The following is a 14,572-nucleotide window of genomic DNA, read 5'->3' as shown; positions in this document are numbered from 1 at the left end:
AGGCCTGGAGTTACTGGGAGAGAATTCTGTCCAGGCCCATGGGCAGGGGTGGCAGGGTGGGAGGGATTGGGGGTGAGTAATTGCCCAAAACCTTCCTGTTTGTCCCAGGATGCATCTTGAAGCCTCAGTGCTGTGTGACTACTGGGAACCATTGCTGCAACCCAGGGTCTTGGTCCATGAGTCAGCCCCTCCCTGACCCTGTCACTGGGGGTGCAGGCTCCTCCTCCACATGGGCCCCAGCTTCCCACAAAGTGATGTGACTTGGACCTCTGAGGTGATGGAGAGACAGGCTAGTTGCTGAGGTCTGTGTTCCCGGGATCAGCTAAAATGGAATTCCTGGTGAGTCTAAACTTCAACCGTCCTCATCCTTGGCCTAGTGGATCTGGGTTTGTGCAGGTGTAGAGGTCCTGGCTTGTCTCCAGATATCTCTTGTGGGGATAGACCTGCTCACCCAGGGACTTGCCTGGCAGTCCAGTGGCTAAGAATCCACGCTGCCAATGCAGGGGGCCAGAGTTCAATCCCTGATCAGGGAACTAGACCCCTCATGCCTCAGTTAAGACCTGGTGCAACCAAATAAATAAATTAAATTAAATTTATAAAAAGAGAAAGTGAGCAATGGTATAAAACAAGAGCAACAAAAAGCTACTTATCCAGTTCTGAACTGGGTGGTGGTTTTCTCAGTCTTTTGGGCATGGGGGAGCAGAGGTGCAAACGTCTTGAATTTAAGGTGCCGCATACGGATAGGACGTTTTTGTTAAAACTCTGATTGGCTGCCTCCTACTCCCGTGAGAATATGTGAAAAAAAATTGCATGTTAAGATCTGAAAGCAACATAAAAATGGGCTGTGTACGACTTATGTACTAATAAACTCACCCTTGTATTTTGAGGACTGAGGCAGAAAGACCTTTTCTGGGGAAAAACATTTGCCAGTGTTGGAAACTATGTTGCTCTTTTTTTTTTTTTTTTTTTTTGCACTGAGACCTGGGTAAAGAATGGGGGCTCTGGGTTTCCACCACCCTTGGCCTGGGTGTGTGTTAGAGGGTGGTCAGTGACCTGTGGATGAATTTCTGTTCCCCTCCTTCTGCTTAAAAAATATATATTTATTTATTTATTTTTGGCTGTGGAGGGTCTTCTTGGCTGAGAGGGCTTTCTCTAGCTGTGGTGTCTTCCCCTGTTGTGGAGCATGCACTCTAGGCACACAGGCTTTGGTAGTTGTGGCGCATGGGCTGAGTGGGTCTGGAGCAGGTGGGATCTTCTCAGGCCAGGGATTGAACCTGTGTCCCTTGCATTGGCAGGCTGATTCTTAACCACTGGACCACCAGGTAAGTCTCATCGTTTGCTTCTGGAAACTTCTCTGCATGGGCCTTAGGCCCCAAGGACCACAGGTGGCTTTGCTGACAGATGACAGAATCTGAGCTTCAGGCTACTCCCTCCACATTCCCCATGGTCATAGTCTTGCAGGAGGACCCAAGACCCTTCTCTAGGGAGGCCGAGGGGTAGTAGGGTGCAGATGTCGGGGCTTCTGGAGTCAGAGAGATGTTGCTTCTAATCCCAGCTCTACCCTTTACTGTGCTGGGATAACTGGTGTCTCATTCAAGTCTCAGTTGTCTTCTGAAAGACGGGGATAATCTCTTGCAAGTGCTACATAGATATGCACACATAAAGTGCTGGCTTGCAGGTGTTAGGCCATGTCACCTTCACACCCCACTCCTCACCCTTCCTAACTGGCTGCTGCCCCCAGTCCTGTGACAACCCCTGCTCCACTCCCATTTTCAGCCCTACCTTGGGGAGCCATTCCAAGCATCACGATACCAGGGATGACCACCAGGTGGCACCCACCCCTCTAGCTCCCTGTCCCCAAGCTCAGTTTTGCAGACTGCCATGGATTTCCTTACTCTTCTATGGTTTATATTCAATAAAAGGGGCATCATGGTTACATCAGGATCCAGAGTTCTGGCTGAGAACTATCTTGTTCTCCCACCCCATTGGGCAGGCAGGAAGAGAGGGCTGTCTGTTCCCCTCCTCCCTTTACCTGTGTGGGCTTCTTATGGTGCCTGGTGCCAGCCTCCCTGGTATTCACCCTGACTTTTGCTGCTTCTAGTGTTTAGTCACCTCTAGTTGGTACCAGCAGGCAGACAAGCCCTGGCCCAGGGCTCTTCTCCACCCCTGCTCTTCCTGGCACCCTCTGGAATTGGTATCAGGTAGGCACACAGCCCCTGGCCCAGCCAAACCTGGCTGAGTACCTGTGAGCAGCAGCTTGCTGAATGTGGGTGTGACTTGTTCATACTGTCCAGAGTGTTAGGCGGATGAGTGGACATGCCTGCAAATGTCTCATCTCCCCGAAGACTCAAGGATTTCCTGGGAACCCCGCCAGTGGCTGGGAGTACCCAGCCCTCTTTCCCTGGCATTAGTTTGTCCTAGGTCAGAATAAGATTCTATACGTTTGGCTATAAGCAAGGACTTCCCTGATGGCTCAGCAGATCAAGAATCCACCTGCAAAGCAGGCAACAAAGGAGATGAGGGTTCAATCTCTGGGTTGGGAAGACCCCCTGGAGGAGGAAATGGCAACCCACTCCAGTATTCTTGCCTGAAAAACCTCATGGACAGAGTAGCCTAGTGAGCTACAGCCCAAAAAGGATGCAAAAGGTCAGGCATGACAGAGTGACTAAGTGCAACAAGGACTAGCCCAGCTGAGCCCAGGGAGCAAGGGAGAAATCTGCAGTGGTCCTGGGAGCTCAGGCCTGCACAGCTAAGTGTGAGCAGAAGCTCCTGGACAGTAGAGTCCCCGGCCCCACAGAAAAGGCATTTTCACAAGTTGAAGGGAGTTCTGCACACTTGGAACTGAGGAGAGCTGGTCTGCCGTGCTGAGTGAAAGCTTTTTGTTTTTTTTCTGCCACTTGCAGTTCTGATGCCAACCTGAGAAGCACCTTCTTCCCCAGGATAAGCTGGCCTATATCCCTCTTCTTCTCTGGGGTTGACGGAGCTTAGATTGTAAAGCCAGCCGAGGGTGAGGGTTTCTGCCTCTGGGCTGGAAGGTGGTGCCTTAGAGGCAGCAACAGCGCTGACGGTCGGGGGCAGATGAGGAGCCTCCCCAGGTCATGGTCCAGAACCAAGTGCACCAGGCTCCCCGCCTTCCCTCTAGCCTTCTTCCTCTGAACCAGCACCGGCTGCATTCATATCCAAGAAGAAAAGTTTCAGGAGCCAATTCATTTTTCTCAAAACATATATTTTATGACTCCTCTCAGTAGATCTTTTGAGCACCTTTGCCAGGATCTCAGGAATGTGTAGAAGTCACTCCCACACCATACCCCACGCCCACCCTAGGCCCTGGTCACCAGGCCCCGCACGGCCTGTGCGATGGCGTCCCTGTCAATGCCAAACATCTTCAGCAGCTCCGCTGGTTTCCCGCTTCTTGGCACCTGGCCGACCGCCAGGCGGGTGACAGTGACACCAGGCTCTCCCACAACTGCAGAGGCCACTGCCTCACCTATGCCACCTGGACAAAGGAAAGGAGATGAGTAAGGGAATGCAGCCTCGGGGTGAGTGGTGGGCACATCACCCCTAATTGCCCCCCAGCCCCGAATCAGTCTGAGTTTATTCCCTTTCCTAAGGATGTGGGAAGGGCGTATACTCCACCCTGCCCCACGCCTGTAACCAGACGAGACCACCAATCACAGCACTTTTTTTCCCCCATAAGCCCAAATATGGCCTCTGAATCACTTTTAACACCATTTTCTGGGCATCAACCAATGAACGTATGCATCTGACTTCAGGGTCTAAGCCTATCTCTTCCCCAGGGGAGGAATGGCTTGTAGAGGATGGCTTTGTGAAGAACTAATTAAAGCTTCCCAGATGTGTGTTAGTCACTCAGTCATGTCCAACTCTTTGCAACCCCAGGGACTGCAGCTGGCCAGGCTCCGCTGTCCACTGAATTCTTCAGGCAAGAATACTGGAGTGGATTGCCATTTCCTTCTCCAGGTGGCTCAGTGGTAAAGAATCTGCCTACAATGCAGAAGACCCAGGTTCAATACCTGGGTCAGGACGGGAAGATCCCCTGAAGGAGGAAATGGCAACCCACTCCAGTATTCCTGCCTGGAGAACCCCATCAACAGAGGAGTCTGGTGGGCTATGGTCCATGGGTTCGCAGAGTCAGACACAACTGAAGCAACTAAGCAAACACACACACTCATAAAAGTCTGATATTTGTGTCGCTTTCCCAGCTTGATTCTCCACAACAGCCTTAACTTTCAAGAACTTCAGGGACATAACCGCCGTGCGCTTTTAGCAAGGCTGGAACCCTTGCAGGTTTCCTGGATCGGGCAGGGATCTAAGGAGCCGTTCCAGCCACTGAGTTCACTGGTCCACAACCCAAGCCTGAGGTCTAATAAAAAACCAGGTGCCAGCTGCTCTGGGTTTCCTGGGCTGCAGCTACCCTGCTGGGGCTGGATGTCCAGCCATGTGCCCCTAGCTCTCTCACCTTCATAGTAGTGGTCCTCCACAGTGAGGATCCTGCCCTTGGTAGCACGGGCACTGTCAAGAATGAGCTTCTTATCCAGGGGCTTGATGGTGAAAGGGTCCAACACGCGAATGTTGATCTTTTCTGTGAGGGGAGAAGAAGAGGGGTTAGGCAAAGGAGCTGGGTGCTGTGGGTCTGCCCTTTAGGGCCTTGGATGGGTGCCCTGGGAGGGAGCCTGTCACATAGCTACCCACCCCTAATGGCTCACCCCCTCCTCTGTTGACCTGTGATGCCATGTCCTCCGCTACCCACCCCTCCACCTGGGAGCCTGCCTGGCCTGATTTGGGAGCAACTGGCCTCCAGGAAGATGAGGAGCACCCCTTCTCTCCCCTCCTGCCCTGGGCTGCAGGATGTTGGCATTTGGACTGTCAGGAAACTCCATCAAAGATGCTTTTCAAGCTAAAGAGGAAGCCAGAGGGACATTCCAAGAGTCTGCCCTGAGGTAAGGTAAGGCACAGTGATGCTGAATAACATACTTAGAGGCCAGCTAAGTAGATTTAAGTCCTATGGTCAGGCCCCAGGGCTTCTGATCTGGTCAGCATGCTGGGCACACAATAAGGGCTCCAAGTCTGGCTTTTATTAATATCCTCATCATTTAATTAGATGAGATTCTTCCTCACCCCCAAGACCTGGTCTGCAGTCAGTGCCCCGTCTAAGACTCTGCAGGTCCCACATTCCTTACCTCTCTTCAGCAGGTCAGCAGCTGCCAGAGCCTCGTGCAGGGTCACCCCAGCACCAATCACAGTCACCTGGTCATCCTTGTTCTTCAGGACTACCTGGGGGCAACATGGGGGCCAGTCAGGCTCAGAAACGAGTGGCCTGGAGTGGGTCCCGACCTCAGGTTCACTCTATGGGGTCTCACTGGCGCATAAACTGCAACTGACCTTGGCTTGTCCGATTTGGAAATCTTCATTGTTGTTGTAGATGATAGCATTTTCTGGGCGGCTGGTCCGGATGAAGCAGATACCCTGGAATGAAACAGAATAACGAAGGATTTCAGGATGTAGGACATCTAATCTCAAGGGCAGGAGTCTTTCCTCTGCAGCGTGTGCCTCTCCAAATACTCCTCTTGTATGGGAGCCAGCCCCAAGTCCCAGAGAGAAGAGTCTCTATCAGGTAGACTATCTTCCAGGAAGGGCTGCCCCTACCCAAGTGCTGTGCCTCGGTCCCTGTCCTCAGACAGAGGAACGAGAACCACGTGGGGGCTGCCTGGTCAACAGCAGGTGGCTCTTGGTCAGGACGGGCAGATAAGCCTCAACTGCCGGAATGGAGGAGGGGAGCTGGACTGGAGTATCCCAGGAGCTGCTGGGATGCTCAAATGGGCAAAGAGCGCAGTGATCAATTAGCAGTGTCTGCCACATAGCAGGAAGGGTGGTGTGTATTCCATTTTTCCTAGTCTGACTCCTCCAAGCTACACCACCAGTGCAAAGTCAGGAGATACCCATTCTGGGGCAGCAAATGAGCAGCTCTGGGCTGGCATGCTGGCCACCCTTCCTGTCTCTCTAGGGAAGGACTAGCTGCAGCCGAAGAAAGAAGTCACGTGACCCACCTTTGTATTGGCTGCTAATTCTACTGCCTTCTCCGTAGCCACCCCATCACTTGGGTAAAAGACAGTCGACATGGGGATAGAACGAAACATGGCCAGATCTTCCAGGGCCATCTGGGAGGGCCCGTCTTCTCCTAGGGTGTGGGAAAGGATATGTCAATGTAAGACCCCATGCATGTAATGCACTCCTGGCCCCACACCCTGCTCCGGAAGTCTGAGGACGTCACAGGTGTAAGCACCCCAGCTCCACTCACCGATGGACACACCGCAGTGCGAGCCGCAGAGGTTGATGTTGCTCTCGGAGATGGCTGCCATGCGAATCTGGTCGAAGGCCCGTGTAAAGAAGGCTGCGAAGGTGCTGCAGAAGGGCACCGTCCTGTCGCGTGTGGCGCAGCCCACGGCAATGCTCACCTGGGGTCAGAGCAGATGGCTTCAGCGCCGCGGGAGAGGTGGCCAGGAAGCCCAGGACTTCTCAGGGCCACCTCCTGGGAGGGGAGTGTTTTGTCATCCTAGTAACTGTTAATTCTCCTCTCATGCAAGTGATCCGGTGCACCTAGGGATTCCATCTGTTTCCAGACTCCTTTGAACTGATATAACCATTTCAAAAGTTCTCTTTAAAAAATCACTCTGCTGGGGAATACTTTCTTAGCAGCAAGCAAAGCCTTTCACAGAGCAAGCTAGTCAGCTGGGGCATGGATGGTTCATCCCTCCCAGGCCCGTGCAAGTTCCGCTCCACTATCTCCCTGTTGCCCCAAGGCCTCTCCAAAGACAAGCCCTTGCACCCCTAAGCTCTGGAAGCTCCAGGCCCAAATCCTGGCCTAGAAGCACCGAGTGCAGGCATCGGTTCCAAATCGGCACCAGCTCCACAGTCATGAAATCCACCAGCTGACATGAGCCCTCCTTCCCCAGCACACCTGGGCCCCCCAGCCCCCACCCTCTCCACACCCCACCAGTTTAGTCTGGATCTTCCAGCTGCCAAGGCCAGAAGCCAGAGACAACTTCCAGTTAAGGTATTAAGAGGAAGAATGTTGGGTGCAATAGAGCCAAGTGGCCACCAGGGGGCGGAAGTTCCCAGCTCCTAGGGGCCTGCAGGCCCTGCTGGGCTCCTCTGCAGAAAGGAGCGGATATTTTGAAAAACTGGACGAAACATTGTTCCTTATTTAACAACCACAGTTCCCTGACATGGACTTGTGAATACAACCATGCACGTGGTAGAGGTCCACCAAACTCATCTCTGTATCCCACAGGGTGGCAAGGGCCAGAGCCTTGTGCATGAGTTCAGCCGCCTTTGCTAAAACTACCTGCCTCCTGGCTATGCCTGCCCTCCATCTGCAGAGCCCTTTACCCCCAGAGAAAGCCCACCCACCAGAATGTCTGGCTGGTGCGCAGTAGCCCCTGTTCAGCTCCCCTGTTTCCACTCCCCCAGCCCCTGGGTGTCACATCACCCCTCCCCCACCAGTCCCTTGAGGTCATGGGTCCACACTGGGTCAAGGACCAGCGTGCATGACCAGCGTGCCGATATAGCTGCTCAAGGGAGTGGGAGGGCTTCAGCCCTGCCCCCACACCCCACAGACCCCAGCTCTGCCTACCATGTTCTGCTCAGCAATGTAACACTCAATGAAACGGTCCGGGTGCTCCTTTTTGAAGAGTTCTGAGAAGGTGGAGTTCTTGGTGTCCCCATCCAGGGCGATGATGCGGTCACTAGCATGGCCCAGCTTGGCCAGGGCCTGTCCATAGGCCTTGCGGGTAGCTATCTGTGGGGAGGAAAGAGTGGGTAGGCTGAGCACCTTAGGAGGCATGAGGTCTGGAGCCCTGCTCAGCCCCTGGGCCACAGCTTCCACCAGGGAGAAAAGGGACAAAATATAGGCACAGAAAAGTAAATAACTCCAGAGATGGCTGTCCCCATGAAAGAACTGCAAGGAGCAATATCTCAGGGTTCCTCCTCACCTTGAACTAATCTCTTTTCTCTCCTGGCCCCACTCTCCAGAAATGAGTACTGCTGCACCCCAGCCTAGTCAGTCCAGAAAATTAGAGGCTCAACTGGGTACCTTGTCCCCAACTTTGTAGCTGGGCGGGGTGGGCATTCGGATGTTGGTGATGTCCACTGAGGGGGCGTCCTCCTGTGGGGGGGTCGCCAGGATCTTCTTCTTGCTCTGGATCTGACCGTAGATTTCCTGGATGATCTGATCGGCCATATTTTTGGGGAGGGGCTTCCCATGCCAAGACTCCTTATCTTCTATCCCTACAGGTACAACATCAGAGGACAGACAGGTAAGGGGACAGCTCCCAGGGGACCAGGAAGAGCACGGAGGGCCCGGCCTCCATGTGAGGGCAGCCAACCACCATAGAGGGTAAGGAGAGGACTGTCATGACCAGCGCTCAACTGCAGGCCCCAACTGAGTGGTGGCCCAGGCCTCCAGGAGCTCCCAGTGGGAGGGGGCATGCATGGGTGGACGAATATTGCTGGCATGCTGGTCCAACCCGTTCTCTGTGTCACCTCCCCACCCCAAGCTTGCAGAGACTGGGGTCTGCTGCAAAAATCACACTCTGTTGAAGTTGGGAGGGAAGCTGAGGATCAGGGCAGGGCCAGCACTGCCAAAAGTCACCCCCTGCCACGGTGCCTTTCTGTGTGGGAGGGCCAGTGAGGCTTACTACCCCTCTCCTCTGAGTCACCTCAGATGTCACCACAGCCCAGGGAGAGCCAAGGACTCAGGCCACCCCCAGGAGCTGTAGTGGTAACACCTGAAGGGTGAGTGTCAGCAGCACTGAGGCTGCGACAGTATCCAAGAGGCCTCTCCCAGAGGCTCAGAGGGCTGTACACCTCTCCCAGATTCCAGTGAAATGTCCTAAACTGCCCCAAGTCCACGCAGGCAGAGAGGGATGTGACCCCTGGTGGGCAGGGGGCCAGCTGGACACAATGCACAGTGAAGCCAGCCCAGGGTCTGCACTTAGCTCTCTTAATGCCAGACTCTGTAGTCAACTTCCTGGCCACTTCTAGCCCCCATCGTCCCTTCTTTACAAAGGCAACGGCCATCCTAGCCCTAAACAAGGGTTTGGAACCCATGGTTGGGTGTTACGGAGGGACCTGCAGAGCTCTCAGGCCTGGCTCAGGAACTATCTTCCAGATCCTCCTGGGCAATCCACCTGCACAAGCCTCTGGAATCCCTTTTCCATTGCATGAGGGGTATCCCTGCTCACCTCTGAGGGGAGAATCTAGGTCTCCCCAAGCTCTCCTGGGGCTCCCTGCCTCAGCCCTTCGGCTCAGGGCAGACAGCTGGAGCTGCCAAGGTCGCTCTGCGAATGCCAGCCAGGGAGTGTCCTTTCTCCTTACCCAGAGGCCTCTCAAAGTCCTCTCGCCTATATATGACCCCCATAGGCCACCCAACCAGAGTCCTAAATCTCAGCTCAGCCACCCTGCCCACCGAGTCTCCTGCACCTCCTTCCCCAGACTGGGTATACTCCACTGAGCAAGCAAGGGGCAGACTCTTCAGTGGTACCCCCCGAAACCTCCAGCTCTAAAGTCAGCTGCAGGGCCAGTCCTGGGCAGGGCAGGAGGTGGAAGGCTCACATACAGACCTGTGATGCCTCGGCCCTTGAAGGTCTTGGCAATGATGACTGTTGGCTGGTTCTTCACTTGCCCGAAGGCCTTGCACAGTTCCTCCACGCTGTGTCCATCTACGATGACAGCGTTCCAACTGGGAACAGAGAGAGGGTATGAGGGGCAAGGGCCCTGACAAGGGTCCAGGGAAAGGCCTGCCCTCCTTCCACTGCTTGAAAGGACCTGGAGGAACTGGGATGGCTCAAACCTGCCTGTTTCCAATTTGGGTTTAATTTTCTCTTTTCACATTGTTTTACTTCCTCTTGTTTGCCTTTGGACAGACCTTCCTCCTCTCGCCTAAGTAATGCAAAGCCCAGTGTACTTATTGTCTTTCATTCCTGAGCTATTCATTTCCTACTGAAAGCTACTCTTGGGACAATGCGCTGCGTTTGGAATCTGCTACTAGATTTTTGATGAATTTTTATTTAAGCTGACCTTTCCAGGGCTGCTGGACGCAGTGTTAGAAACTTGTATAAAACAAGCTATGTTGTCAAACATCCAGAAGGAAACTTTCTCTTTCAGCCAATCCTTTCTGGAATTCTTTTTGGTGGATTAATAGTAATAGAAGTGGCAGCTCACACTTACTGAGCACCCACTCTGTAAAGCACGGAGCCAAGCACCTATCAACCCTTAAGCCTGCTGTTGTCCCCATTTTATAGACAAGTAAACTGAGATACTGAAGGTGGAGCAACCTGCCCAAGGTCACAAAAGCAAGTTAAGTGATGGAGCCAGGACTTAAGGAATCTGGTTTCACAGTCACAAGGTTATGGACACAGACCCAAGGACATTGCCAGGGTTATTCTCTAAGTCCCCAGGTCCATGTGGTTTTGGGGAGGTCTGTCCCTGAGGCATTTTGTGGCTCTGTTTCTTCCTTCATCCAGAGAAATCTTTCCTGTCTTCCTTTTCTCCCTCTATAAGGTCACAAAAGAGGTGACACCCCTTTATCTATGTGACCGGGTACTGCAACTCCACCCCCACCTTCCCTGGCCATCATCTCTGAAGGGTGGCCTTGGAGGCCCAGGGCCCTCAGAGCCCAACTGCAGCGCAGCTTGTACCTGGGGCAGGGGCAGGACATCAAGGTGGGGGCCCCTCTGGATGCCACCCACCCAGACAGACCTCCTTGCTTTGTAACAGGTGACTCTGAACTCACAACCATCTGAGGCCCAGGGGAGAGATCTGGAAATCCTATCTCCCATTTCCCTAGGAGATGGGGCCCGCTCCTCCTCCCCAGGCTGGCTGGCCATAGGTGACCAGTGGACTGATGTGCTGAGTGAGCCTGGTCTACACTGTGTGCCTCCTGCCGCCTCACCCAAGAACAAAGTGAAGATGTATGAGATCACATCACGTGGAAGCTCTGAGAGCCATCACACCAACGTGCAAATACAGGAACTCAGAGCTGCGTCTCAGCCCACAAACCCGTGGCACTGGCCAAGGTGGCCCCTTTAAGCCCAAGTGCCACGTGAGTCAAACCCTGAAGTGAGGCTGCAAAAAAATGCAGCTTAACCTCCAGCTCAGCCCCTGCACGTGCAAAGCTTCTGGCAGAGAGGTCTCCTTTGCTACGAGGGTCCTCAGGTCATTGCCCCGTACGTACCCGAAGGCCTCGCAGCGCTTCTGGTAGACATCCATCTGGTGCTGCAGTGGGGCAGGGTCACTCTGGCCCAGGCGGTTGATGTCAAGAATGGCAACAAGGTTGTCCAGCTTGTAGATGCTGGCGAAGGCCATGGCCTCCCACACGGAGCCCTCTGACAGCTCCCCGTCTCCCAGCATGCAATAGACCCGGTAGCTGTGGACAGGGGGGGTGGGTTAGAGGCCGGCCCTGTGCCCCTGGCTTCTCCCTCTGCGACATGCCACAGCTGTGCCAAACCCAAGTCCATACCCAGTGAGGAAAGGGCTGCGATGGAAACTGTCCGAGTCTTTGCCACCCCATGGAGTACACAATCCATGGAATTCTCCAAGCCAGAACACTGGAGTGGGTAGCCTTTCCCTTCTCCAGGGGATCTTCCCAACCCAGGGATTGAACCCAGGTCTCCCACTTTGCAGGTGCATTCTTTCCCAGCTGAGCCCCAAGGGAAGCCCCTTGTGAAGGTAAACCCCACAAGAAGGCAAGTGCAGCTGTTATTCCCCAAAAAACACATAGATAAGGAAACAGGCTCAAAGGCTGAGGGACTTGTCTAAAGATCAGCTGGGCAGCTGAATGGGGATTCAAACCTGGGCCTGACTGCCCAGTCCTTGCTGACTAGGACTGCACGTAGCAGAAGGAGCACCAGGATGTGGAGACCCCCACTCGCCTGCTCAGTGTCAACTGTGTGAAACCAGGAAATGAGGCTGCTGCCTGGATGGGTCTGAGAGGACACAGCCTGCCTGCTGCTGAGCGGGTCGGGCCACCATGCCTCCCTATTGCAGGGAGGGCCAAGGCAGGAGGAGCTGGAGAAGAGGTGGGGCCAGCCATGGTGCTGTCAGCATGACTCAGCACCACTGCAGGCCTCCAGGTCACAGAGAGTTCCTTCATCCTCTCCATGCCGTGTCAGGCCTGTATCTTCCCTTCTGCAGCCTCCAGTGGGCCGGGCCACTGGTTCCTCCACCAGGTGCAGGGGGTCCTGCACAACCGCTCCCCAAAATGACCAGTCTGATGTGGCTGAGCAGAGAGGCCGGTAGGGAACTTGACTTCTCCAGAAAGGGATTCCAGGGAAGCCGAACAGCTACCCTCCCAACTCCACACCCACTTCCAAGGAAGTTGAACTGGGGCTAAGAGTGGAATCACAGCACAACCTGAGATTCAGGTCAGGAGGGCAACCTGGGGAGACACTGGACTGGAAAGAAGAAAAGGGCACCCTGCAGAAGCTGGGGCTAACCCTGAGGCTGTGTATTGTCTGGAGCTGTTAGATATGGGTCGGAAGTTGCAAATACCCATACTCCTGAACAACCATGAAGAAACTAATGAGAGGGCCAATATTTGTTGCAGGAGTTGGGAAACTACCTCAAATGTCCAACAACAAATGACTGTCTAAACACATTATAGCATCCCCATGAAACAGAAAGGGCATCAAAACTAGCTCTTGACAGTGCGTGATGCATGAGGAAATGTTCAGATTTTCCCAAAAAGCATTAGGTGAAAGTATATAAATACTAGGATGATAAATCTGTAAGTTCCTTCTCACAATAACATGGAGGAAATAGAATGCATTGTTGTTAAGAAGGTTGAAATGGCGGTGGGGAGTTAAGAATAGGGAAAATGTTCATTTCTTTTTAATGCATTCCTGTGTTTCAGATTAGTAGGTATTTTGAAGTGAAGTCGCTCAGTCGAGTCTGACTCTTTGTGACCCCATGGACTGTAGCCTACCAGACTCCTCTGTCCATGGGATTTTCCAGGCAATAGTCCTGGAGTGGATGGCCATTTCCTTCTCCAGGGGATCTTCCCAACCCAGGGATCGAACCCGGGTCTCCTGCATTGTAGACAGACACTTTACCGTCTGAGCCACCAGGGAAGTCCAATCCCCCCCAAAAATTATTTAAAAGAGAAATGGGGAAATTCCCCGATAAGCCAGTAGTCAGGACTCCACCGTCTCACTGCCCAGGGCTCCAGGTTTGATGCCTGGTCAGGGAACTAAGATCCCACAAGCTGCAGAATACAGCCAAAAAAAGAGAGAGAGGGAGAGATGGAAAAGAGCCAGCTGGATGTGTGCTCCCCGGCTGCTGGCTGGACAGACCGGACTGGAGGCTGGATCTGCTATCAGGAACTCTGGCAGCTGGCACAGCCTGATCATTCCCTCGACCCCTCAGCCTTAGCCAACCCTGGCTGCCAAGAACCACACTAAACCCCTTCTCCCTACACTGGCTTCTCCCATTATGTTAAGGGTCAGGAAATGACCCTTCATGAGGAATTATTTCAACCAACTGTAGAGAATAATTAACTCACAACTCTGGTTCTATGCCAAATAAAATACTCTTAAACACACATCCCATTCTTTGTGACTTTCTTCACTTCACAGTGGATCACGTCTGGGTGTAGCTGAGCCTGGCCTTGGAGCCCATCTGGGGAGGCTGTGCAGTAGTCAATTGATACCAGCCTGAGTCTGGAAAGCCTCAGAGCCCCAGTCTATCTCCCGGAGAAAACTGTCTCAGCAGCTTCCCCTGAAAAAGTAGGTACTCACTGAGGTGCAGCCTCCAGTCAGGCTCCCTGCAGCCACCCGCCACATGCAGGCCAGCTCCCTTGGCCTCTCCTCTGGGAAGCTTCCCACTCGCAGGGCCCCCTGACCCTCCTGTGCTTCCCTCGGGCACCTCAGAGCAGCCTTGGGGACCCTGAATACGGACTCTGGATGCACACCCTGGGTTCAAAATCCTGCCTCCACCACAAGGAAAACATCTTACCTCTGTTTCCTTATCTGTGTGGAGGGACAGCTGTGTGCATGTCACCACCCAGCCCATGGGGCTTATCAAGGTGAAACCCTAGAAAGCTCTGAGGGTAAAGGTGCAGAAACCACCTTGACGGCCTGTAGCCAACACTCCTCCCCTCCACAGCAGAGACTCGTCTGCAGGCCACAGTGGACAGCCTTGTGGCTGAAACCTGCCTCAAGGGGCATCTCCCCCAAACTGCATGGGTGCTGGAGCAGCAAAGCTCTGACCAGGATGCTCACTCCCTACAGACCAACCTCTCCAGCATTCATTGCTTCCTTGGCTGACAGGTGGGGCTCAGGGAGGCCCAGAATTCCCCAGAACACACCGTCTACTCCTTTCCTGAGGTAAGGCCGAGTGGCTCAGGCCTAGGTTTGTAGCACCCAGTCAGGCATTGTGGGATGGGGCCTCCTAAGACTTCTGGGGTCCAGGAGCTGGGCTCAAGAGGGCAACAAGGAAACTGATGAGTCAGAGCATTCTGGCCAAAGAGCATGCAGCCTTGGACGCAAAGCGGGCCCTG

General features: G+C 53.7%; 2 protein-coding genes and 1 pseudogene across 29 annotated transcripts in view; 2 read left to right on the top strand and 1 right to left on the bottom strand.

Annotated features, from left to right (window-relative positions):
• Positions 1-13,615, top strand: part of PRKCD (protein kinase C delta) — a 66,666-nt gene extending 53,051 nt beyond the window's left edge. For 7 of the 28 annotated variants that reach the window (XM_060402422.1, XM_012099916.5, XM_004018386.6 and 4 more), the window contains 2 exons: positions 109-339; positions 1,296-13,615. The gene's annotated coding sequence lies outside the window, so the exon portion shown is untranslated. Of the gene's footprint in view, positions 1-108 lie in introns of all 28 variants that reach the window. The other 21 variants (XM_060402414.1, XM_060402409.1, XM_060402411.1 and 18 more) reach the window with 21 other exon arrangements.
• LOC105603519 (PRELI domain containing protein 3B-like) overlaps positions 1-13,615 on the top strand; it is a 24,468-nt pseudogene extending 10,853 nt beyond the window's left edge.
• TKT (transketolase) overlaps positions 3,206-14,572 on the bottom strand; it is a 23,131-nt gene continuing 11,764 nt past the window's right edge. Inside the window, exons 5-14 of the mRNA XM_004018384.5 lie at positions 11,252-11,443; positions 9,639-9,757; positions 8,111-8,304; positions 7,652-7,816; positions 6,317-6,473; positions 6,066-6,196; positions 5,401-5,484; positions 5,199-5,292; positions 4,478-4,600; positions 3,206-3,496 (exon numbers count right to left, since the gene is read on the bottom strand). Of these exons, the coding sequence (XP_004018433.1) occupies positions 3,321-3,496; positions 4,478-4,600; positions 5,199-5,292; positions 5,401-5,484; positions 6,066-6,196; positions 6,317-6,473; positions 7,652-7,816; positions 8,111-8,304; positions 9,639-9,757; positions 11,252-11,443 (1,435 nt within the window). The 3' untranslated portion in view covers positions 3,206-3,320. The remainder of the gene's footprint in view (positions 3,497-4,477; positions 4,601-5,198; positions 5,293-5,400; positions 5,485-6,065; positions 6,197-6,316; positions 6,474-7,651; positions 7,817-8,110; positions 8,305-9,638; positions 9,758-11,251; positions 11,444-14,572) is intronic.

The sequence above is a fragment of the Ovis aries genome, chromosome 19 (assembly GCF_016772045.2).
Source record: "Ovis aries strain OAR_USU_Benz2616 breed Rambouillet chromosome 19, ARS-UI_Ramb_v3.0, whole genome shotgun sequence".
In the NCBI taxonomy this organism is placed as follows: Eukaryota; Metazoa; Chordata; class Mammalia; order Artiodactyla; family Bovidae; genus Ovis; species Ovis aries.
This window is presented reverse-complemented; position numbering and strand designations above follow the sequence as displayed.